Source organism: Sciurus vulgaris (genome assembly GCF_902686455.1).
Source record: "Sciurus vulgaris genome assembly, chromosome: 12".
Classification (NCBI taxonomy): Eukaryota; Metazoa; Chordata; class Mammalia; order Rodentia; family Sciuridae; genus Sciurus; species Sciurus vulgaris.
In genome coordinates, this window is record NC_136473.1 from 26,585,306 (window position 1) to 26,610,902 (window position 25,597).

The window sequence follows — 25,597 nt, forward strand, 5'->3', positions numbered from 1 at the left end:
TTTAATCTTGAAAAGGAAATTGACCAACAGAGAAGATGGTAAGAAATCATGAACAGAATCTACAAGAATTATGGGATATCATGAAAAGGCCAAACTTAACAATTATTGGGATTGAGAAAGGCACAGAGAAATAAACCAAAGGAATGAACAACCTATTCAATGAAATGATATCAGAAAATTTCCCAAATCTGAAGAATGAAATGGATAACCAGGTACAAGAGGCATATAGGACTCCAAATATACAAAATTAAAACAGACCCACACCAAGGCACATTGTTATGAAAATACCTAACATACAAAATAAAGACAGAATTTTAAAGGCCAGGAGAGAAAAGAATCAAATTAAATTCAGGGGGAAACCAATAAGAATATCAGCAGAGTTTTCAATCCAGACCCTGAAAGCTAGAAGGGCCTGGAACAACATTTACCAAGCCCTGAAAGAAAATGGATGCCAACCAAGAATCTAATACCCAGCAAAACTTACTTTCAGATTTGACAACGAAATAAAATCCTTCCATGATAAACAAAAGTTAAAAGAATTTACAAAAAGAAAGCTGGCATTACAGAGCATTCTCAGCAAAATATTCCATGAGGAAGAGATGAGAAACAACTATGCAAATCAGCAATGGGAGGAACTAGCCTAAAGGAATAGCCAAATAAAGGAGAAACCAAATCATGTCAAAAAACAAAAATAAGTCAAATGACTGGGAATACAAATCATATCACAATAATAACCCTGAATGTTAATGGCCTGAACTCATCAATCAAAAGACATAGACTGGCAGATTGGATTAAGAAAAATCCAACAATATGCTGCCTGCAAGAGACTCATCTCATAGAAAGAGATACCCACAGACTAAAGGTGAAAGGATGGGAAAAAACATACCATGCACACGGACACAGCAAAAAAGCTGGAGTATCCATCCTCATTTCAGATAATGTGGACTTCAAGCCAAAACTAGTCAGAAGGGATAAAGAAGGACATTACATACTGCTTAAGGGAAGCATAAATCAGCAAGACATAACAATCATAAATATCTATGCCCCAAACATTGGCTCATCCATGTACGTCAAACAAATCCTTCTCAATTCCAGAAATCAAATAGACCACAACACAATAATACTAGGCGATTTTAACACACCTCTCTCACAACTGGATAGATCTTCCAAACAAAAATTGAATAAAGAAAACATGGATCTCAATAACTCAATCAACAATTTAGACTTAAGGGACATATATAGAATATACCATCCAATAAAGAACAAATACACTTTCTTCTCAGCAGCACATGGATCCTTCTCTAAAATAGACCATATTTTATGCCACAAAGCTACTGTTAGCAAATACAAGAAGATATTGTATTGTATTCTATCAGATCATAATGGATTGAAATTAGAAATAAATGACAGAATAAAAAACAGAAACTTCTCCAATACCTGGAGATTAAATAATACACTATTATATGATGAATGGATAACAGAAGACATCAGGAGGGAAATAAAAATATTCTTAGAAGTAAACGAGAACAAAGACACATCATATCAAAATCTCTGGTACACTATGAAAGCAGTACTTAGAGGAAGATTTATTTCATGGAGCGCATTCAACAAAATAAGCAAAAATCAACAAATAAACAACTTAACACTACATCTCAAAGCCCTAGAAAAAGAAGAGCAGACCAACACCAAAAGTAGTAGAAGGCAGGAAATAGTTAAAATCAGAGCTAAAATCAACAAAACTGAAACAAAAGAAACGATTGAAAAAATTAACAAACTAAATAGTTGGTTCATTGAAAAAATAAACAAAATTGATAAACCCTTAGCCACACTAACAAAAAGAAAGAGGGAGAAAACTCAAATTACTAAAATTTGGAATGAACAAGGAAATATCACTATAGACATGAGTGAAATACAAAACCTAATTAGAAGCTATTTTGAAAATCTATACTCCAACAAAACAGAAAACCTCAAAGACATCAACAAGTTTCTAGACACATAGGAATTACCTAAACTGAACCAGGAGGACATACAAAACTTAAATAAATCAATTTCAAGCAATGAAATAGAAGAGGTCATCAAAAGCCTACCAACAAAGAAAAGTCTGGGACCAGATGGGTTCTCAGCCAAGTTCTTCAAAACCTTTAAAGAAGAGCTCATTCCAATACTCCTAAAAGTATTCCATGAAATAGAAGAGGAAGGAACCCTCCCAAACTCATTCTATGAAGCCAATATCACCCTGATACCTAAACCAGACAGAGACACATCGGGGAAAGAAAATTTCAGACCAATATCCTTAATGAACATCGACGCAAAAATTGTCAACAAAATTTTAGCAAATCGCATACAAAAATATATTAAAAAGATAGTGCACCACGATCAAGTGCGTTTTATCCTAGGAATGCAAGTTTGGTTCAACATCCGGAAATCAATAAATGTCATTCACCATATCAACAGACTTAAAGTTAAGAAGCACATGATTATTTTGATAGATGCAGAAAAAGCATTCGATAAAATACAGCATCCCTTCATGCTCAAAATACTAGAAAAAATCGGGGTAGTGGGAACATTTCTTAACATTGTAAAGGCCATCTACGCTAAGCCCATGGCCAATATCATTCTAAATGGTGAAAAGCTGAAAGCATTCCCCCTAAAAACTGGAACAAGGCAGGAATGCCCTCTTTCACTACTTCTATTCAACATCATCCTTGAAACTCTAGCCAGAGCCATTAGACAAAACAAAGAAATTAAAAGGATACAAATAGGAAAAGAAGAACTCAAACTACCCCTGTTCACTGATGACATGATTATATATTTAGAGGAACCGGAAAATTCCACCAGAAAACTTTTAGAATTCATAAGTGAATTCAGTAAAGTAGCAGGTTATAAGATCAATGCTCATAAATCCAATGCATTTTTATACATAAGTGATGAATCTTCAGAAAGAGAAGTTAGGAAAATTACCCCATTCACAATAACCTCAAAAAAAATAAAATACTTGGGAATCAATCTCACAAAAGAGGTGAAAGACCTCTACAATGAGAACTACAGAACACTAAAGAAAGAAATTAAAGAAAATCTTAGAAGATGGAAAGATCTCCATTGCTCTTAGACAGGCAGAATTAATATTGTCAAAATGGCCATACTACCAAAAGTCCTATACAGATTCAATGCAATTCCAATTAAAATCCCAATGACGTACCTTACAGAAATAGAGCAAGCAATCATGAAATTCATCTGGAAGAATAAGAAACCCAGAATAGCTAAAGCAATCCTTAGCAGAAAGAGCGAAGCAGGGGGTATTGCAATACCAGATCTTCAATTCTACTACAAAGCAATAGTAACAAAAACAGCATGGAATTGGTACCAAAATAGAAAGGTAGATCAATGGTACAGAATAGAGGACATGGGCACAAACCCAAATAAACAATTTTCTCATATTATACAAAGGGGCCAAAAATATGCAATGGAGAAAAGATAGCCTCTTCAACAAATGGTGCTGGGAAAACTGGAAAACCATATGCAACAGAATGAAATTAAACCCCTATCTCTCACCCTGCACAAAAATCAACTCAAAATGGATCAAGGACGTTGGAATCAGATCAGAGACCCTGATCTTATAGAAGAAAAAGTAGGTCCAAATCTTCAACATGTTGGCTTAGGATCAGACTTCCTTAACAGGACTCCCATAGCACAAGAAATAAAAGCAAGAATCAACAACTGGGATAGATTCAAACTAAAAAGCTTTCTTCTCTTAGCAAAGGAAACTATCAGTAATGTGAAGAGAGAGCCTACAGAGTGGGAGAATATCTTTGCCATTCTTACTTCAGATAGAGCACTAATTTCCAGAATATATAAAGAACTCAAAAAACTCTACACCAATAATACAAATAATCCAGTCAACAAATTGGCTAAGGAAATGAACAGACACTTAACAGAAAAAGATGTACAAGCAATCAACAGATATATGAAAAAATGTTCAACATCTCTAGTAATAAGAGAAATGCAAATCAAAACCACACTAAGATACCATCTCACCCCAATTAGAATGGCGATTATCAAGAACAAAAGCAACAATAGGTGTTGACGAGGATGTGGGGAAAAAGGTACACTCATACATTACTGGTGGGGTTGCAAATTAGTGCAGCCACTCTGGAAAGCAGTGTGGAGATTCCTCAGAAAGCTTGGAATGGAACCACGATTTGACCCAGCTCTTCCACTCCTTGGCCTATACCCAAAGGACTTAAAATCAGCATACTACAGAGATACAGCCACATCAATGTTCATATCTGCTCAATTCACAATAGCCAGACTGTGCCAACCTAGATGTCCTTCAATTGATGAATGGATAAAGAAACTGTGGCATATATATACAATGGAATATTACTCAGCCATAAAAGAATGATAAAATTATGGCATTTGCAGGCGAATGGATGAAATTGGAGAATATCATGCTAAGGGAGGTAAGCCAATCTCAAAAAACCAAAGGACAAATGATCTCACTGATAAGCGATGATGACACATAATGGGGCGTGGGAGAGGTTAGTGTTAGTGTTAGGGTTAGGGTAAGGTTTAGGGTTAGGGTTAGGGAGGGTGGCAAGAATGTAGGAAGGAAGGACTGTATAGAGGGAAAAGAGGGGTGGGAGGGGTGGGGGGGAAGGGAAAAATAACAGAATGAATCAAACAACATTACCCTATGTAAATGTGTGATTACACAAATGGTATGCCTTGACTCCATGTACAGAGAAACAACATGTTTCCCATTTGTGTACAATAAAAAAACAAACAAACAAACACTTCAAAGATAGCAGGTGTAAGCAGCTCACTTCGACTTTTGTGCTATTTCTAAAAAGCAGGAAAAGATACTCTCTAGACAAAAAAGAAAGGCAATGTCCTTATTTTCAGGGACAAGACGTTGAGACCACAGTAATGCAGTTTGGATCTCTTCAGCATGCCTATTGCTTTTAAGTCTCCCCACTGAGTTGCATTTTCACAGTTTACCATTCTTTGTTCACTCTGGCATATACATCATCCTAACTGCTTCTCTGGGTCTTCATCTCTTCACAGGTGCTTCCTGCCATGTAAAATTTATACTTTGCCTTTCTTTTTTCATGTATCTTAATGTCAACTCAAGCACTGGACCCAGCTGTGACCCTAAGGGGACAGAGGTAGAAGCTTTCTGCCTCAACAACCGTATCTTCTCAGTGTCTAAGTTTGTGTTTTCTTACTTGTCCCTTAGAGGTTCCCTTAGATTCTGTCTGCCATATTTTTTCTCATCTGTACACATAGCTTCAATCACCATATGCTGATGGCCAGGTATTGTCATATATCTTGCTTTATCTTTCTCCTGAGCTCCATATATCCATTTCCAAACATGTTTGGCACATTTCTACAACTACGACATGTCTAACATTGAAACTACAGTCTTCTCCTCAGGTGCGATTTTCCTCCTATATTCCCAGAGCAAGAAGTGGTGCATTAGCTGTCCCAAAGCCAAATCAGAAACTTGAAACTCATTTGTGATTGCTTGTTATTCCTCATCACCTGTCTTACATCTCCTCACAATCTTCCCCCCACACCAAGATAGAGTCAAACCCTTTATATCTGAACGGCAACATCCTTCAACCAGTTCCTTTTCCCTCCTCTAATCCACTCTATATACCACTTAAAAATGGTTGTGCAGTATGGGTTTGACAGATAGTGCTCTTCATGATCTGGTCTCTTCTTATCCCTTCAGGATTCTTTCTATGTTTCTTACCCTAACTTGACTCTAGTAATAAAAAATATACTTCACTGTAATGATTTATTCTCTTTTCTGGAACATTCTTTACTTGGATCAACCGTCTCCGTTTTATTTGTCTAGTGATGACTTGTCTTTCCAAGTCTCTCTCTGAATTGATATTTTTTTCTTTTTAAAATTTATAGACTGTAGCACTATAGTTGGGAAGTATGCTATGTGCTCTATAGCATGATGTATTTATCCCTGTCATAGAACTTACCATACAATGTTCACACTTTTGACTTTCTCCTTCAGTGATGTATAAAAGCATCTACAGCCTGACCTGGGACAGTGTCATATTCCATCTGTATCATAAATGAATGAATGAATAAATAAATGTTGAATTTACAGAATGCCAATCTAAATCAATAGGGGAGCCTAGAAATAAACTATTATGCTTTCAAATGTTTAATAAATTGTGATCATTCAAAGCTGTATTCTGTAATTTTGCTGTAGAATTTTGCCTTAGTTGTTACAGTTTGCATCTGGAATGCCCCACAAAAGCTCACGTGTTGAAAGTAATACAGCTGTATCCATAGGTGGGACTTTTAGGAAATAATTAGTGAGGGTTCTAACCTCATCAGTGGATTAATCCATTTGATGGGCCAATAGTTGAAATGTGCTATTGGGTGGTAACTGCAGCAGGTGGGAACTGGTTGAAGGACAAAGGTCACTAAGGGTGTAGCCTTGGGGACTATATCTTGTCCCTGGCCCCTTTCTCCTCCTGTCTCCCCCTCCTCATCCCCTACTTCCTGGCTGCCATGAGCTGAGCAGTTTTCCTCTACCACATCCTCCTGCCATGATGTTCTGACTCACCTAGGCCCAGAGGAAAGGAACTGCTAACCATTGACTGAAACCTTGGAAACGATGAGCCAAAACAAACCTCTCCTCTGTTAAGTTGTTTATGCCAGATATTTTGTTCACATTAATGTAAAGCTCACTAATATTAGTCTATTCCTCATTTGGACTTGTTTCCCTTTAGAAATAGAACTTTATGTGACCTTCTAGTCAAACTCCGCCTTTCTAACAAATACCTAAAATTACAAGGACACAGAACTTTCCTAAGGTTCTCTTTAAAAATAATTCTTAGTTGAAGCCAAATACCATGTGACTATATTGAACTTAATATGATTTATGTCAGCCAAATTACATTACAGCCCTGATGGGAATGGGGAGAAGTAATTTGGCTAAGTTAGGTTTCTTCTTTTGATTCACCTCCATTTGCTTACCTTATCTCTAAGAAAAGATTACAAGACCTGACAAGTTGTCTTCATCAGAAAGAGAAGATAGAAGCGGAAAAAAAACAGGGAGGCAGACCGCAAATCTACAAGCCCAAATCAAAAGAAGGATTTCACTGATTAAGACTAAAGTCTAAACACTCAAAGACTCTCTCCTTCTTCTTTCATTTATCTTTACTCCATTTTGATAGTCATCATAAGACTAAATGCCCACACTAATTAGGACCCTGAAATAGACTTTTATTTCTTTTCCTGCTTCCCTCTTACAAGTACATTCCAAGCTGATTTTTATTATTAAAAAATGTGTGATCATTAACATGATTTATGGATCTGTATCCCTATAGCCCTTGCCAAAAGAATATAATAAAATATAAAAATAAGCAAGCAAACAATTAAATAAAATGTTAATGTTTTTTGGACCTTACTATGATTAGGTACTCATCTTTAGAAGTATGTAATTACTTCTTAACTAACATTTTTCTTTCTCTATGTGACATGGGTTAAGTATAGTAAAAATAGAAGGTCAATGCAGGACTTGGGTTGCTTAAATTCTCAGTCTTCTAAGTTAGTATTACTGACCCCATTACATAGATGATGAAACTGAAATTGGCAGCATTCAAATTCCTTTCTAAGATTGCACAGGCAGTTCATGTCCTTAGGATTTACTTTTCCATGAACTCTTAGCAACATGATGTCTACCCAGGTCTGGATCCAACCCCTACCGATATGTATTCATTAAAATCAATATTCAGCTATAGTTCTTGATTTGAGCCATCCTGAATCTTTAAGGTAAGAAGAAATCATAATGATACTTTTAGAACCATTTCTATAAATGTTTTTAAAAGATAAATATAAATATACAGAGAGCCATCCTCCATTAGAATGATCTAGATACAAATGGAAAAGGAAATAAGAAAGTTGTAACAGAAATTACTGTAACTAGAGTGCTGCTATAAGTGGTAAGCAAGAGCCACAAGCTTTGTTTAGCAACATAATATAAAAACAAAACAAAACAAAAAAAACCCTACATTAGGAGCTGGGGGGATAGCTCAGTTGGTAGAGTACTTGCCTTGTAAGCATAAGGCCCTGGGTTCAATCCCCAGCACTGCAAAAAAAAAAAAAAAAAAAAAAAACAAAACAAAAAACAAAACAAAACAAAAAAAAAACCAAAAAAACCCTACATTATTAACAATAGAATCATGGTAAGACTCTGGAGAACTTTGTTTCATCTGTCAGGCTCTCTCTATCATTTCAAAACAGCATTTCTTCCCTGGCACACTGAGGCAGTGAAAATAACTCACAGCAGCTGGATTCATCTTCATTAAAGTGACAGTCGGGCACTCCATCACATAGCAGAAGGGATGGGACACACTGGTCTGCAGAGCACTGGAACTCCTTATTACCACATTGCGGAGAGGGTCTGAGAGGACAGTTCATTTCATCAGATCCGTCTAGGCAATCTTCCTGTCCATCACACTTCCTCAAGATGGGGACACACTGGAGTGTGTAGATACATGCAAACTGATCAGCTTCACAGAGTGATGGCTGTATTGTGATGGGACCTAAAAAAGAGAGCAAGTCAAGTCATGTTGGCATTAAAATAGTTTTCTTGGTGTCCAGTATTGAACCATTTCGGGACTATCTATTTTTGTATAAATATGAAGCATTTTGGTAATTTAAGTTCATTAATGTCCAGTTAGGAAAAATGATCCCTACTATATGCAAGTGTGGAGAGAAAGCATGCCTTATCTTAATCTCACCCAGCAGCAATTTTAAAAAGGAAATGGTGGACAAGGAAATTGCACTTTTAAATGAAAGAAGAAATATTTATTCAGGTAACTTAAATCTGACCATGAGATCAGATTCCCAAGTAAAGATACTTTTTCACAGTAAATCAGGTATTTTGAAAAGATGCACTTATAATTTTAGAATTTAAGGTTATTGTTATTATATCCATATATGGTTTATTTACTGTCTTTTAATGCCTGAACCTGGAGAATCTAGCTCCTGAGACTCTGGCCAGGGTAGGGTCACAGAAGTTGCAGTTTGCCATGGTTTTGTCACAGTGTATTTTGTTGATAGATCTTGATTCCTGCCCAAAGGCCACGCGTTGTCATATCTAACATAGAGATAAAATCACAGTTCAATCTAAGACACTGCACTAGAAGAAATCTTGAAGGTTAATCTGGTTCAAAACCAGGCAATTTGTTTTACGCATGAGGATGCTAAGTCCATGAATTTAAGTAGCCAAGGACTCAGTGCTACTTTTATAATCTTTCATTACATAAAATTATTCTGTGGCAAAATTTGAGTCTACCTTAAGTCAAACTTCTTCATGGCCCAAGATTGTTGGTCCTAGAGTTGACTAACTGATGCTTCTTGAGGTCAGTGAATGTAGATGAATATGGAGGATTTTTACTAATTTATTGGAATATTGCTACTGAGGCTGTTCTTACACTCTGTGTTGTTTTTGCACTATTCATGAACTCATGACTCTAGAAGAAAAATGAAAAACAGAGCCACACAGCAATGGGATCAGTTCAGGAAGTTTATTTTCTGGATATTTGAAGCTACTTTTATTTTTGGATTTTATGAGTATTGTTTGTTTTATACAGAAAGATGGTGTGGTGAATTCATTTTAAAAATGAGATTTGAAAGTTCCTTTCCTTCCCTACTTACCCAGTAATGGAGATATATCTAGACTCTAGTTAATCTCTATTGTTATGATCAAAATCATGTATGGCAGACCTATCTGGACACCCTTCAAGAGTCTGTGTTTACGGAAAATGTCATATGTAAGTGAGTTAGCAATCACATGATTGTGAGACACAATACCATGTTCTTATCTCACTGTATGAGATCATGTTAGCATATACAGGTGAAGTGTTCCAATGAACAAATTCCAAACTCAAACTTACAAAGCAAATTGAATTTAATAAAATTTAAATTTTATACCTTTATGTGTAGTTCTTTTAATATTTAATGGTGATCAAAAATAGTTTTGTTCACTTTTTGTTAGATTAATCTCACATTTCAGGAAGGGCAGACAATCTTCATTATATTTTTCAACAAAATATTTTATGCATTAAAATTTCATCTTTGTTAATTCTCCAATGATTGAAAAAGTTTAACAGGTTTTTTTTTTTCATGTGATGAAAATCTAGAGCCAACTTTAGTAATATACTATGATTTAGTTAAGGCAATATACTAACCTTTTCCAAACAAACAGACAAACAAACAACCCACAAAGATAGTAATTTTATTTAAGACAAACACAGATTCCTATGCTTCCCAGACCCTACTCAGAATTTATGTATTATGTATTTTTTGTGTGTGTTATATATTTTTCCTTATATCAGACATGCAAATATAAAATTCTTCTTCATTTGGAGATATAAATTGCATTAAATTCCATAATCGTTTTTATCTCTGAATGCACTCAGAACTATTTGTTCCAGGTTTTTCTTTTCAAGGAAGCCAGTGGGCTTGTACAGCCTACAATTGATCCTGTCTTGTGCTGCTCAGCTTAGCCCTTCAAGATCAAGGTGTGCTTCGCTCACTTGCTCGGCAAGCTGCCAGATGACAGCTCACAGTTGACTCCAGCTCCAGGCATTGCCCTCCAAAGTTATGTACCTTTCCAAGATCAGCTTCATTCATTGACTTGTGTATTGGGGATAAGACAGCTCAGGCCCTTTACTTCAGTCTGAGGCGTCTACAAAGGGGCAAAGCAGCTTCAGAGCTCCCTACAGCATCGGCTGAGGCCACATTGCATCTGCATCACAGGTTAACACCCTCCACCCCAGCACCACACAATTCTGCTTCCTTTTCTCCTTTGCAGGGGATGCTCCTGAGAGAATTTCCAATACAATTGGTTTGGAGGAATTTGCCTCAGAGTTGGTGTCCTAGGGAATCTGATCTAAAGCACTATTCAGTCTTCAAAATGTATCTTGTTTTAAATTAAATCCCCTCTGAATTGCTTCTCAAATTTTCCATTGAAATATTTCTGATATTTGAGGAACATGAATTTTTCCCTCCTAAGGGAAAATGTCTAGTCAGGTTCCTAGCTAGAAACAATTCTCTATTAGCTCAATATTTCATCTGAGTCTTTTGTTTTATCCAAATGAAAAATTTGCATTATACTACCTATATACATTTTCAGTTTAAATGGTTTCCTCCAGTATTCCAACAAAACTAAAACTCCTGGAAGATGTACTATGCTTATTTTTTGATTTGAGAACAGCTTGCTACGCACACTCTGAGAAAAGTTGGCAGTGAAGAAGGTTCCCTGAAATTGTCATTTTAAGGGATTTATTCTTAGGTGTCACCTATGGAGGTAGCAAATCATTAAAGGTAAAATCTCTCATCTAACTCTGTAAAATAGGAACGATATTAATAGTTTTCTTTCTATAATCTGAAAAATGTCCACTTTGCCTTAAATTAATATTACTAAGTGAAAGAAGACAATCAGGCAGGCTACATATTGTAAAGAGATCAGTTACTGCTAAAGGTTGGGGTGAAGGTAGGAGGAGGGGTGAGGAAGAATGAGGAGGAAGAGTACAGGATTTTACAGTAGTGAAACTATTTATATGAACTAGTCTAAACTATTCTATAAACTATATGAATAGCTTCATTCTCTATAAAACTATTGTTCTATACATGTCCTCATATATTTGTCAAAAATCTATAGAATTGTCAATACTAGGAGTGAACTCTAAAGTATAAACGGGTGATAATGATGTGTCAGCACAGGTTCATCTCTACTTTATATAACAAATGTACGACTTTGGTAGTGGTAAATAAATTTGGGGAAGCTGTGTGTATGTGTGGGGGAACTCTCTATGCTTTCTGCTTAATTTTGCTGTGAATCTAAAAATTCTATAAAAAGTATTTCCATATATATACACATACATGTATATATGTACATACATACATATATCCTTCCACACCTTTCTTTCTTTATATATATATAGATAAATATTAGAATATACAAACACTAATATCACCTAGAACCTATGTTGCAGCCTATAATTTATGTTTGATACCTAACTTCTACAATTTCTATCTTCTAATTTCTTTAAATGCCTTTTAAAATGCAGACATTTTAAAACACACAACATTTAAAATGCACAATACCTTGATAAATTCAGTGTGCACTAGTGAAGCACATTGGTCCTCTCTTACCATGCCCAGCAAGCAGCCTAGACTGGCCACTTAAAACCAATGGCACTGAGGTACAAGGGCAGTGACTGCATAGGAAATGGTGGCAAATCAGGCTTACCCATAGTTAGCTGACTTGGGAATGTGTGTTATTGTTCATTGTATGAACAGGTTACTCTGCACAAGAGTGTAACAAGCTCAGTGTAATCCTGACATGTGCATCAGGGAATCAAACTGAAACAGCATGGACTGTAATGATAAAAAGAGTATGGGTAAAATAGAAGGATAAAGGAAAGTAATAAAGAAATAGAACTGTTAGTGATTGTGATGGAGAAAAAGATGAGAGGAAAGATAATTCAAAAATGTTAATTCATCTTGATGCCAATGGATTCATTAGGTATCTTAAGGGTATTTTGTTTTTTGTTTTGTTTTAAGTCAATGTTTCTCAAACTACATCTGATCATGGGTAACATATAGACCCAGTGCTATGGGCAGGAGGAATAAAGAGACTTCTATGAAAACTTAGTTTATATGCTTTAGGGGAATGTTTCTCAAAAAAGAGGATCACAGATTTCAAGTGAGTTGGAATCAACAATAAAATATATCTCATCTATAGTTTGCAGGTGATTTATTCTTTCTGTGTTGGAGATCATTCAAGGCTGTACCAACAATAAAATTTCTCTGACTTACTTGTATCCTACAAATAGCCTTCCTTTGGTAGAGAACAATGGTGCGGATTTATAGCTATTATCTGGAAATTGCATATAGGGCACTACTCTCTGGGGTGCATTGCACAGCTGGTGTGACAAGCATATGAAAATCAGCCATCATATGTTTCAACAAGAAATGGTTTAGGAAATGCTGCTTTAGAGTTCAGGGCAGTAGTGTGCAAATTAGTTTGAGAAAAAGGAATCTGAAACAACAGAAAAATCCCATAATCGAAGGTACATAGTATCATCAAGAATTGCAACTGAATCACTACAATGGCAATTTGCCAAGTTTTTTACCTGACTACAGCTCTGAACTCACACAGAGGCAAGACACTCCAAATTAGAACTGGGCAAGTTTTTACCCCTATATGAGAACACAGTGGTATCTCAATATCCAACAGAGTTAAATGACATTAGACGTGTTCAATAAATATTTCTTACATCGATGAATAATAAATCAATGGTTTAAATATTAATTATACTTTCCTTGACAACAAATGTGGAGTTAAACAAAAATAGATGAAATACAGAATGCATGGACTAATTGACCAGTTCTGTTGATTTAATAAACCACTGTTGTAAAAGGGCAGATCAGCAAAACAGAAACTGGAAAGGTCTTTCAAAAGATGACTTACCTGCTATATTTAAATGTGGATCTATGGGTTAGTAATTAAAGAAATCATTCATTTCATATTGATGCTTATGGGCTTTACAAATTGTTTCAGAAGTTTTATGGGGTTTTACATATGCTTACCACATTCCATTTGGTTTTGTCCTATGCAGATAGTTCCGATCCCTGACACCCGTGTTTCTTTGTCTTTCCACAGAATGCTAAGTTTCCTTGTTTACTTATATTTAGATGGCAATGAAAATATATTTCTTATAGCAAGAAAAATTATTTCCTACTATTAACTTACCCAGAAATTCAATAAAACATTCTCATGAATTTCATATAAATTCATTAAAATCCTAAGGTGCCCAAAGACAATCTAATGGATTTTTATATTTATGATTAATATCTTTAGTCAAGGCAAAATTGATTTGTCTGTTTTAAAGAAAAATGACAGGCACATGAAAATTTAGTATCAAAGAGCAGAAATTAGACTGTTGCCAAATATTGCCATAACTGGTAACATAGATAGTAAAATTGATCAGTGTAGTATATTAACAGATTAGTTACAAATTGGTAATTATCTCTGATGTATTTTATTAACAACAGTCAAAAATATCACAAAAAACTATGAGGCAGAGAAGCTTATAGTTTATTGAACTATAAAAGAATTCTTGGTTTCAGTTTATTTTGAATTGTGATTTTTGTCTATATTTCTGCCAGGGTGCCTCATAAAGTACATAATATTATTATTATTTTTTAATTTAAATCCTCTCTCTCATGGGGAGCCAAAAGAGAATCATTCTGATGTTCTTATTTCATTGCCATACATCTAATAGCTTTTATTTTCCCAGGAAGATGGAACATGACCTACAGTTTGACTAAGAGTCCTGGTACACAAATACCTGCTGACAGCACATGGAATGTGTGGGCCAGGGGGGCTTGCTTGTCTTCTCAGAAGGCCATTTATGACCAACAAATCAAAAGTCAGACAGAAGAGACAAAAGTAAAAGAAACTGAAAAGTTTCCCAAAGTGAGAACCGTTGTGAAAGCTGATAAGTATCTGAGAACAGATGTCAAATACAAAGTTATAATTATTTTCAAACTGAATAGCTACAGCTAACTAAGACAAAAGCTAAGCTAAACTAAACAGGTTGGTGAGAAGTAGCAGAAATGCTAAATGTATAGAGACATATTAGCGTGCATTTATATATGTGGGTGTAAACATGTGCATGTGTGCAAATATACGTATATACATGTGAGCACACACAGGCAGGTTACTTGAAATCATGAAGCTACTCACTAGCTATAGAAAGCTTAGAGGATAAATTATGGTTGTGGGAAATTAACGATATAAACAAGAGGAAACTCAATGCCGTGGTTTAATTGTGAGGTGTCTACCAAAAGTCCCTGTGATAACGCAGGAATATTCAGAGGTGAAGTGATTGGACTGTGAGTTGTAAGCTAATTAGTCCATTTTAGTTTGAATGGACTGACTGGGTGGTAACTGTGGGTAGGTGGGTTGTGGGGGGAGAAGGTGGGCTACCAGGATGTACCCTACAAAGGTTCATCTGCCCTGAAACCCCTTCCCAACTCTCTAACTCTGCTTTCTGGCCCCCATGAGCAGAGTAGCTTCCCTTCACTATGTACTTCTGCCATGATGTTTTGCATCACTTGGGTCCAGAGCAATGGAGTCAACTGACCATGGACTGAACCTCTGAAACCGTAAACCAAAATAAATGTCTCCTCCTCCGAGTTGTTCTTGTCAGCTAAGTAACATACATGAGGTTGTGGTACCATATTCTCAGAGTCTTCTCCTTTCCCTAGTGCATAAAGATGCTGAAGATTTGAAAGGAAATCAAGAGCTAAAGAAACAGAACATGTTAAGAGGCCCCCAAAGACTCTCATTTTTATTCACACCAATATGGGCCATTATTATAGAGACTCAAAAATAGTGATACTGCAGCAAATGACTGAAATGGTTCACATAACAAATGTTCTGCCTTCAAAAACCCAAAACAATCTAAAACTTATGTGAAGGTGGAAAATACTTAAAAAATTTGCAGTGTTAGTCTGGTTGCTGGTCATTTCTCTCTTGTATGAAGCCTGGAATGCATAGAACCTGCAGTGGATCACTGATTCCTTCCTGCTTTATCATTTCCAGATGGTGCTATTGTTCCTAGTCTCACATGACTACTTTCATGTGGCTTCATTTACATGCAGCATTGGACCAGGTTATATACTTGGCCTAATTTAATGTTGTTATTCACTGATGGCCCATACTAACTAGAACTTTACCTAATAGCTAATGAATTCCCCTAATCCTAAACAGTTGACTTCTAACTGTAGGGCCAACTTTATTAAATACATTTCTCTTAATTCATTCTTCACATTGCTTTTAGCACACATTTCCCAAAGGAAGAATTCTCGAAAAATGGTTTTCCAAGCCCTGACAGGGTTAAGTCTACAGTCTTTAGTTGGTATTCAGTGAACTGACATGTGATTCTGTCTAACCTGTGCTCATGTTCTCCCCCATAAAAACCTCAAGTTGCAGAGGAAAATGATGAATCTTTCAGATGATGGGACATTTTACTCTTGGCTCACTAGCGTGAGGCCAAGGAAAAGATCATTATCAAGTCCTATGGTGGGAAAGCATTCGCTGACAGAAATTGTGAGCCAGTGTCTCAACACCAATCAATTATTAGATGGATTTTTCTTTTAGTAGAGATGGTCTGAGTGGAGAACGAAAAGCCATCTCTCTATCATAGACCACAAACATGCACAATTGAGGGAAATGGAAGAATTTAGGCGATCTATACCTGAGAGAATCGTGTTAATTTCACAGGGACTTTAGGAACATGTGTTACACCTGTTAGAATGTTTTATCATGCTTTATCAGAGACCTTCCAGGTATAATTTCTCAATTACCTTTATGATCCAACCAAATAGAACCAGTGAATGTGTGATACTAGAGTTCCGGGTATTGGGGCATTGGCAAAGACAAATATAGGTATATTCAACTTTATAGTGACTTTTAAGGAATATGAATAACAACTTAACCTAAAGTTTGGCATATTGTATGACTGTACTTTACTAAAATACACACACACACACACACACACAACCCCCCCACACACAGAGTTTCTTTGTCTAATTCCTGCCTTCCTAATAGAAAAAATAAAAAATGAACACATTAAATTGTGATAGGTTATCTTGTCCCATTAAAATTTTGTGATCATGGAGATTGTTGGTCAGACCAGGCAGGCTCAAACATGAAGATGTAAGCTGAGGCACATACATGTGAAAGCCCACAGGAGGTACATATAATCAGTATTACAATCAGAAAGATCCTAGAGTACAATCCAGATATTTGAGGCCTTGGATTTTTCTCCAAATTGGCCCATTATCTTCTGTGCTTAGCAGAGAATACCCAGTCTTGTCACTTCTTTGGACCCCTTTTCACCAAAACCCAGTCATCTATTTTGAGCAGGTTTATATTACTGAAAAATGAAGACTCGTGTATTTATACACAGTCCTATTTTGAGCCAAGAAAGATTTTTTTTTCCTTTCCCATTTTCACCTATTTCCTTTATGAGTAACCAGTCTCTTCTCAGTGAAATGATCTTATGTTCCAAAAACATGTTATTCAAGAAAAAAATCAGTCATTCTGTTGAAGTCATTTGTTATTCTGTTTGAAAGAAAAAAATATTTTTGTAAAAACGGATATTTTAGTGAAGCAGTGTCATGTTCTTGTGCTATTTCTTAGGCAACAAACACACTTGTTTGTTTTTATAAGGTCTGGATACTTTTCAGCCAACAACATATGTATTTTAGGGAATGGGGGAGGGGTCTTAATAAAAGTGATGCTATTAGCCCAAAAGAGCCAAACAGGGCCAGAGCCACTCTGGCTGAGAAAAGCTCCCTGGATCTCTCCAACACACTTGGCCTGGTAAAACACGTGGATGACCATTTCTGCATGAACATAAGAGTCAGCAAAGGTTATGATAAATTTTAAAAGTGAAGAGGAATTTAGCAATTGATAATTTTTCCATAGAGAAATTCCTGTTACCATTTGATGCTTTATTTTCTATATGCCTTATATTACATGTTTGCATATATTACATATACATTTACACACTATATGAAAAATATAGACTATGCACATATGTGTATGTAGCCAATATCATTGTTTGCATAAAAGCATTTGCCTTCAAGACAAAGAGTTGAGACAGTGACTTGTATTTTATCTTCAGGTTCAGTATGAGATGCTTGTCACACCCAGGCAAATGGGGTATAGTTCATGCTGGGAGTGATTTTTCCATGGTTGTCATTTGGATTTCTTTCCCCTAATTCAACAAAATTCCTTCCAGCCTGATGATCAGCAGGAAACCAAGAAAGAACCACCTCCTAGTCTAACAGGCAAACTCCTCCAAGTATTGCCAAGCAGAAAATCAAGGTTCTGCTCCCTTGAGCCTGTGTGGTATTAGCTTTTAATGACATTTTATGGCTCTTGTGTTTTTGCCTTCAAATCTAATATTCTTCTAGGAGTAAGGGGGAATTACTCCATCCTCCAAAAAACAGTAAGAGCTTCATGACCCACAATAACAGATTTTAAACCTCATAATATTCCATAATCTAATAAGTCAATTAGGATTGACTGACAATGGTTTTCCTCCAGTGTTATATACATTCATTACCACTCATTTTTAAATGAAATCTTAGGAACCAAAATTATGAAAATGAGCCATGCATTAAAACCATATTTTAAATAATTTATCTACAATGGCTATCATATACAATGTAGTACACAATGAATATCTATTTCATACTGACTTGAAGTTTATATTTTTCCCAACCAACCTTCAAGTCAAAGATCATTCATTCTTGTTAAATTCTAAAAGAACAAAACAAAACAGGGTAATGACAATGGGGATTTTTCATTGTAGCAGAACTAAAAATGACAGAAAACAAACCACAGATATCACAAAATAAACTGTAGCATACACTATAGGAGAACTGCAAATTTAAGGCTAATAGCATCTGAAATGGAGAACAGCTTCCTGTGGGGAGGATTAAAGATAAATTCTTGAAGAAGACAGCTTTTGCTCTGTCCTTGAAATTGGTGAAGGATTTACATAGAGGAGAGATAAAGGGCAGGACATTCCCAGACAGAGAAGCAATAGGACTTATGTCAGGGAGATGAGAGGGAAGGGGTAAAGACTAGAGAAAAGGAAGGGGTGATCTTTGAGGGGGTCATTTGTATAGACAGAGACAGACAGATGTTAGGGGTTGTGCTAAAGAATAAGAAATTTATTTAGTAGGCAACTGAGAACCTCAAAGCATTTTTCTTCTTTATAACTTGTATGAATTTATGTACTTTAATTTTTATTAGCTCGCTCTTTCCATATGCCATTAGAGTATAAATAGAATCTTTATTGTTGCTGGTCAACATTATAATTCGGTCTAAATGTTGCAGAATTTACAAGCTGGATGGTGATAAAATGAGAAGACAAATGGCTATCAGCCCGAGAAGCGTGATATGGAAATTAGGTACAATGGAATAACTAACGAGAGTAAAACGTGGACACAGATTTAGGGTTGGTCCATGGTATGCTTCAACGAGCGCTTTCAACTTCAGTGGACTGACAGAGGGCCAGTTAGTAATTACTCACACTCATGGTAAGGGAGGAGACAGCCCAGTTCCAGTCACAAATATTCAAAGGCAGTGGCATCAGCCAATCTGACCCTCTAATGGCATCAATCTCACTTGCTTCCTGTTCATTTTTCTGACTTGGATTCTCAGACTTTTGAATTTTGGAGCTATCCAATATCCTTTCAATAAATTTACTTTTTGTTTAAGTTAGTCCAAGTCAGGTTTTGTTGCTTGTGTTAAAACATTCTTTCAGCTATCATGGTAAGTAAGAAAGTTGAGAAGTCTACCCTTCTGGAACTTACAATATAATTGGGACTAGAAGACTTACTTGCTACATATATGAGAAAATTAGATAAATCAGTTAGGTAGCCATTCCAGAGATTCTACTGAGTAATATAAGGTCACAAAGTAGAATTTGGAAAGTGAACTACACCTGAGGAAAGAAAAAAAAAAGCTGATATACTAGTGCACTGAAAATGAAGAGACAGAGAATTCAGAAACCAAATAACTGGTTTCAAAGTGAGTGTTTAGTAACAGAGAGGTACTGAAAAGTTGGTTATTTATAACCAAGAGACTCTTGAGGTTTTATTAATTAGAACAAAGGGCACAAATACCCTTCTTATGGAATAGCTTTCATTAGCAATGCTCTCAATTCATAAAGCGAGGTCAGTGGGTTCACTCTAAGCCTCTGATGCAGCCTCAGCTTCCTGTACACTGTCTAGCTGGGAGAGAGGGCACACAGGAAACCTGAGCTCCTTCTCTGACCTGTGTGTGCCACAGGCTTCTTGCACTGGCTCATCAGCCACCATGGGCATTTCTTCTCATTCCACCTTCAGTGAGGTCATACTGGAAAACCTGAAATCAATCTCACTGGGAATATTCACACCAAGGATACAGGCAAATGCTGCAACTCTGGGATTCTTTCCTACCAGAGCCAGTTTTATCAGCTGAGCACCACTGAACATTGCTCATGAAGCGTTCACTCATGGCCCAAGAAATTACTTTGTATACATGAAGCTGCCTCTAGATCAAAGGAATTCCTTCTAGAATCACAGATTTCATTCCTGAGAGAGTTTTGAATTTGCTTTATACTTCCAGATATACACAGTTATCCCAGTATTTCCCCAGATTATAAAATTCAGAAGAGCTGGGGTCATTATTACATTTACATCTGTAATGCCAATTCAAATCCAGGGTAGCACACGGGAGTTTCTCAACAAATATTAACCAAACAAATGGCAGACTGAAATTCACAAATGAACCAAGTAGTGAGAGTTTTTCTGTGTCTAACTGCAGTGACATTTCTATCTTACCTGCTTTCCCTGGTCCCCAGACCCCCTTGAATTCTCCTCCTCCTCTGTCCCTTCCTGTTATTCTCTGCACCTTCCTTCTATATTCCTAATCTTCTTCCACAAATCCAGTCCCATATTATCAAAATGGCAGTATCAGAAGGGGATTAAGAGACCATCTATTTCATTGCCCTGATAATAAAATATGATCTAAGGAGTTTAAACCAGGTCCCCCAAATTGTACAAGTCTTTAGTGGAACAGAATTGATTTAGACTCTAAAGTTTAAATTCAGTGTTGTCTTTTCATCACTCAACACAGTCACACAGAAGGTGTTGGAAAATTCACAAAACTGACTCTTCCCCAAACAAGGGGCTGGGAACAATGATGGAGGTAGCAGTCTGGTGGGTGTGAAGGAAAGTGCTGTGTGTATTCAACTAATGATGACATTCATTTATCTATTCATTTATCTATTTATCTATTCATTCAACACATTTATTCATCTACCTGTAAAACATATTTTTTGAATTTCTACTATTATATATGCCTAGAAGAAGACATATATAATAAAACCATTGAACAAAACCAGCAAAGGTCTCTGCCTTTAAGTAATTTGCATTCAAGAGGTCCTGCCTGACCTGAAATTGTTCCTTGGATTTTCTGTTCAAGTCCAAAGATATAAAGCAAGAATGGAAGTCTCTATTCAAAAATGTGAAGAGAACTATTATTGTTTATCAGTGATATTATTTAAAAAAACAAAATTTGTAGCTTCCTATTCCCCTTGAATTCCTATGAATTTCATTATTTATTCTGTTGGCATCTTGCTACTTGCTGTCAATTTATATTTACCAAGTCAAGATAAAAAGGATGCCCAAGGATAATACATCTTTTCTTTTGAATCTGTATTCACTCTCTGAAGATATATTTTCTTTCCATTCAACAGAAAGAATCTAGGGGAAAAATTGTCCATAATGTTAATCTTCCAAAATGGTATTTTCACAGCTTTTAAAAACACAGCGGCATATCTTGACATTTACTATGTTTATGTAAGGGAGCATCATATTCAGTATATTTCAATAAGGTTGTTAATCTGTGGAAGACTAGATGTGTTAGGTCATGTAAGAATTATTTTTAGGTTTTTCAAAAGTGTTTCTTCATTTGAAACACTGCAAATAGTTAATGCAACTTGATGAGGAAAGGCATATTACTAAATCCTGATAATAATCAGTTCATGAATGAGAAAAATTGGGTCAAATGCACAGAAGGTCACTGTAAGGAAGATTTGTACCCAGTTATTTGTTAAAAGGTAGATCTCAAACACTGGGGTTATAGCTCAGTGGTAGAAGCACTTGCCTCACATGTGTGAGGCACTGGATTCAATCCTTAGCACTACATAAAAAAAAGTAAAGATAATGTATTCATCTACAACTAAAAAATAATAAATAAAAAAGGTAGACCTCAATATTACTAGTTATATTAGTTTCCTGGGGTTGCTGTAGCAAAGCACTACAACCGGATGGCTTAAGACAATAGATGCTTATTCTACAATAGGTGTAGTAGACAGAAGTTTGAATTCAAGTCCCTTTCAAGACCATGCTCTCTCTCTGAAGGCCCATGGGAGAAGTTGGCCCTTTTCTTTTTCTAGCTTCTTGTTTTGCTGAGCATGCATGGCTTGTAGATGTATTATATTAATTTCTGTCTCCTTTATCATGTGGGGTTCTCTGTGTATTTGTCTGTGTCACTTCTTTTCTAATAAGGACATTAGTCATACTGAATAAAGGACCCACTCTACTCAAATATGACCTCCTCTAAACCTGAATGTTAATTACAGCTGTAGAAACATCACTACTAGCTGGGCACGGTGATGCACACCTATAATCTCAGTGACTCAGGAGGCTGAAGCAGGAAGATCATGAGTTCCAGGCCAATCTGAGCAACTTAGTGAGAACGTCTTAAAATAAAAATAATAAAAAGAAGTGGATATGTAGCTCCCTGGTATAGTTTGATCCCTGGGTTCAAATTCCATGACCACAAAAAAATTAAAAATAAACAGACAAAATACTTTCTTTCCTACTTGAGTCACATTCTGAGGTCCTGGACAGGCCATTGTTATGATATGGATCTGGAATATTCTCCAAATCTCACATGTTGCTTGTTCCCCAATGCAGCAATGTTCCGAGGTGGGAATCTTGGGAAGTAAATGTATTATAAGGGCTCTGACTTCATCAGTGGACTAATTCATTGATGGATTAATAATTTGAATAATTTTATGACATCGATGTGCAGTGGTGGAAACTTTAGGAGATGGAGCACAGTTGGAAGAAGTAGGTCACTTGGGGCTACTATAGAGGGACATTTTTTTCCCTGCTCCCTTTCTCTCCCTCTTTATCTGTTCCCTGGCTGCCATTGGCTGAGTGGCTTTGCTCTTCTACATCATTCCACCATGATGTTCTGCCTCACCTAAGACCCAAAGCAAGGAGCCAGCCAACCAAGGACTGAAACCTCTGAAACCATGAGCCAAAATACATCTTTCCTCTTTTAAGTCATTTATGTCAGCATTTTAGTCACAGTGACAGAAAGCTGACAAATACAGATAGGGATTTGAGGGAACACATCATTCAACATAGCAGAAGAGCACACTTCTATGTGGAAATAATCTGATTCCTACCTGTGGTTCACACCTCGCTTATGTCTTTTGGTATTCGCCTCCTTATTAGTCAAAACTGGATAAATTTGTCTTAAGTATTTCAGAACCCATTGCTGCTTTGGAGACTTTAAAACTTCCTACATAGTTTTAAAAGTTTCAATATCCCCCCAGCCTTGTGAAATGTTTTTTCATCCTGGGGACAAATGTAATATTCCTTATTTTAAGTGACAGAAAAAAAAATTACCTTCTATTCTTGGAAACTCACATACAGAAAGCAGACTCTATGAAAATAAATGCATTCTTCTGCTGACTCAGAATTACTGGAGATAGTTTACTGCATGGAGTCTGTCTCATTTACAAAATGTTGCCCAGGGAAACCTAAAGTGATTAAAGGAAGAAAGAGAAGGGATAATGTGGTGTGTGGGGGCTGCTGTTTGTACAGCAATGTTCTAAATGGGAAGGACTGCAGGTAACGAGTGATCAATGCTCCTTCCGTGTGTGTGTGTGTGTGTGTGTGTGTGTGTGTGTGTGTGTGTGTGTGTGTTTATAGTGAGGAAAACAAGAACCTAGTATGAAGTTGAAAGTTAGTCATTTTTAAACTTAGAATGTTAATCTGAGCATGAGGAAAATGCTGCTCTGTTAAACTTATGTACCTGGATGTTATAAGATCTGAAGAAAATCAAGGTTTTTCTTGACTGAGTTAACTAAAGAAAGATGGACAAAGAAAGTAGTTTTGATGGTAGAGAAATTTCCATGTACACATAAATGAATACTGGAAAAAAATCTATACTTTCTTCTTTTGCTTTGTTCAATAAGCATTCATTTTGACAGGTTCTTATTATCAGAGTGTTTAAATTTTTCAACTATATTTCAGTGGAAAACTGTATTCCATTTTGGGAAGTTTCAATTAATAAAATAGAAATTTCAGAGTTTATTAAAATTTTATCTATTTTATATTTTATGCAAAATAATGCTTTATTTATCTAAAATTACTAGAACGTGACATTGTACTAATACTTTCAAGGTCAGTTTAACCAATGTTTTTTGAGGCATATATAACTGTTTTATTTCTGCTTTCTTTAAAGTCTTCAAAAGTTCCGTATGAGTTTGTTGGCTGTTTTCTGGAAAGGTAAAATTATGCTAGAAGACTCATGCTCACATAGTACAAGGACTTTTGTCCCACTACATGATAGAATAATCAAATGCCTGAACTACTCGAAGAATAAATCTTCCATGAGGTTTAATTTGCCTGCTGTTAACCCTGGCAAGTAAAAAGGGCTGAAGTGTAATCCGTTTTCACACTTTCCAGAGCTTCAGAAAGAAGGGTAATTATTAATTGGAATAGCTCTTTGAAAAATACAGGATTCAAACTAAAACCATCAATGCATTGGTTTCCCATATTAATTCTAATAATTTCATTTAAGGAAAGATTAAGACAATGATTGTGGTCTGGGGATGCAGCTCAGTGATAGAGTGCTTGCCTAGTGTTTTAGTCAGCTTTTTTTTTATTGCTGTGACCAAAAGACCTGACAAGAACAATTAGAGGAGGAAAAGTTTATTTGGGGGCTCACTATTTCAGAGATCTCAGTCTATCAATAACAGACTCTATTCCTTGGGGTTCATGATGAGGCTGAACATCTTGGTGGAAGATTGTGGTGGAGGCAAGCAGCTCAGGACATTACCAGGAAGCAGAGAGAGAATCCACTAGCCAGATACAAAATATATACTTCAAAGATATGTCCCTAGGGACATATCTCCTCCAGCCACACCCTACCCACCTTCGGTTACCACTCATTTAATCCCCATCTTCGGGGATTAATTCACTGATTGTGCTAAGGTTCTCATAACACCATCATTTCACCTCTGAATGTTGTTGCATTTGTCTCACACACATTAGTTTTCAGGTGATATCTAATATCTAAACCATAATACCTAGCACACCCTAGGTTAGATACCCAGAAACTCAAAAAATAATTAATAATAAAAATAAGTAAAACAATGATTGTCCAAAACATGTAACTTTTAATTATACTTACCATTACCTTTTGACCTCATTTTATAAAGTAATACTATTATTTTATGCAATTAAAAAATACAATTCTAAACAGACATTTAAAAATAAAATAAAAACAAGAAAATAAATATCATTCACATTTCCATTTCTCAGTGATATATATTATTATATTTTGTATGCTCTTTCAGGTTTCAGAGATTGGTATTTTTTTTAAAGATGGCTTATTAAAATTGGTTTCATATATTCTTTATTATTTCTCTACACTTGTCAATATGTGCTTGTATTGTTTATGTCTCACACTGTTTATACCTTTCATATCCATCAAGATATTATTAATTCTGCCTAGTCTATGACATAATTTTTCAAAGTATGAATTATCTATTTAACGCTCTCAGAATTTTCCATGATACTATCACAAATCAGGGATGAGGTATTCATGCTAGTGCTACAGGACCAATATTTCTTTCAAGTTGTTTCATCTACCTTTGACATTCTACTCTATAGC

The 25,597-nt window shown here is 36.0% G+C and overlaps 1 protein-coding gene across 1 annotated transcript in view; it reads right to left on the reverse strand.

Moving 5' to 3' along the window:
* MALRD1 (MAM and LDL receptor class A domain containing 1) overlaps positions 1 to 25,597 on the reverse strand; it is a gene marked incomplete at its 5' end in the record, with an annotated part of 672,621 nt that overhangs the window by 115,899 nt on the left and 531,125 nt on the right. The window contains one exon of the mRNA XM_079107637.1: positions 8,316 to 8,576. Coding sequence (XP_078963763.1) covers positions 8,316 to 8,576 — 261 coding nt within the window. The remainder of the gene's footprint in view (positions 1 to 8,315; positions 8,577 to 25,597) is intronic.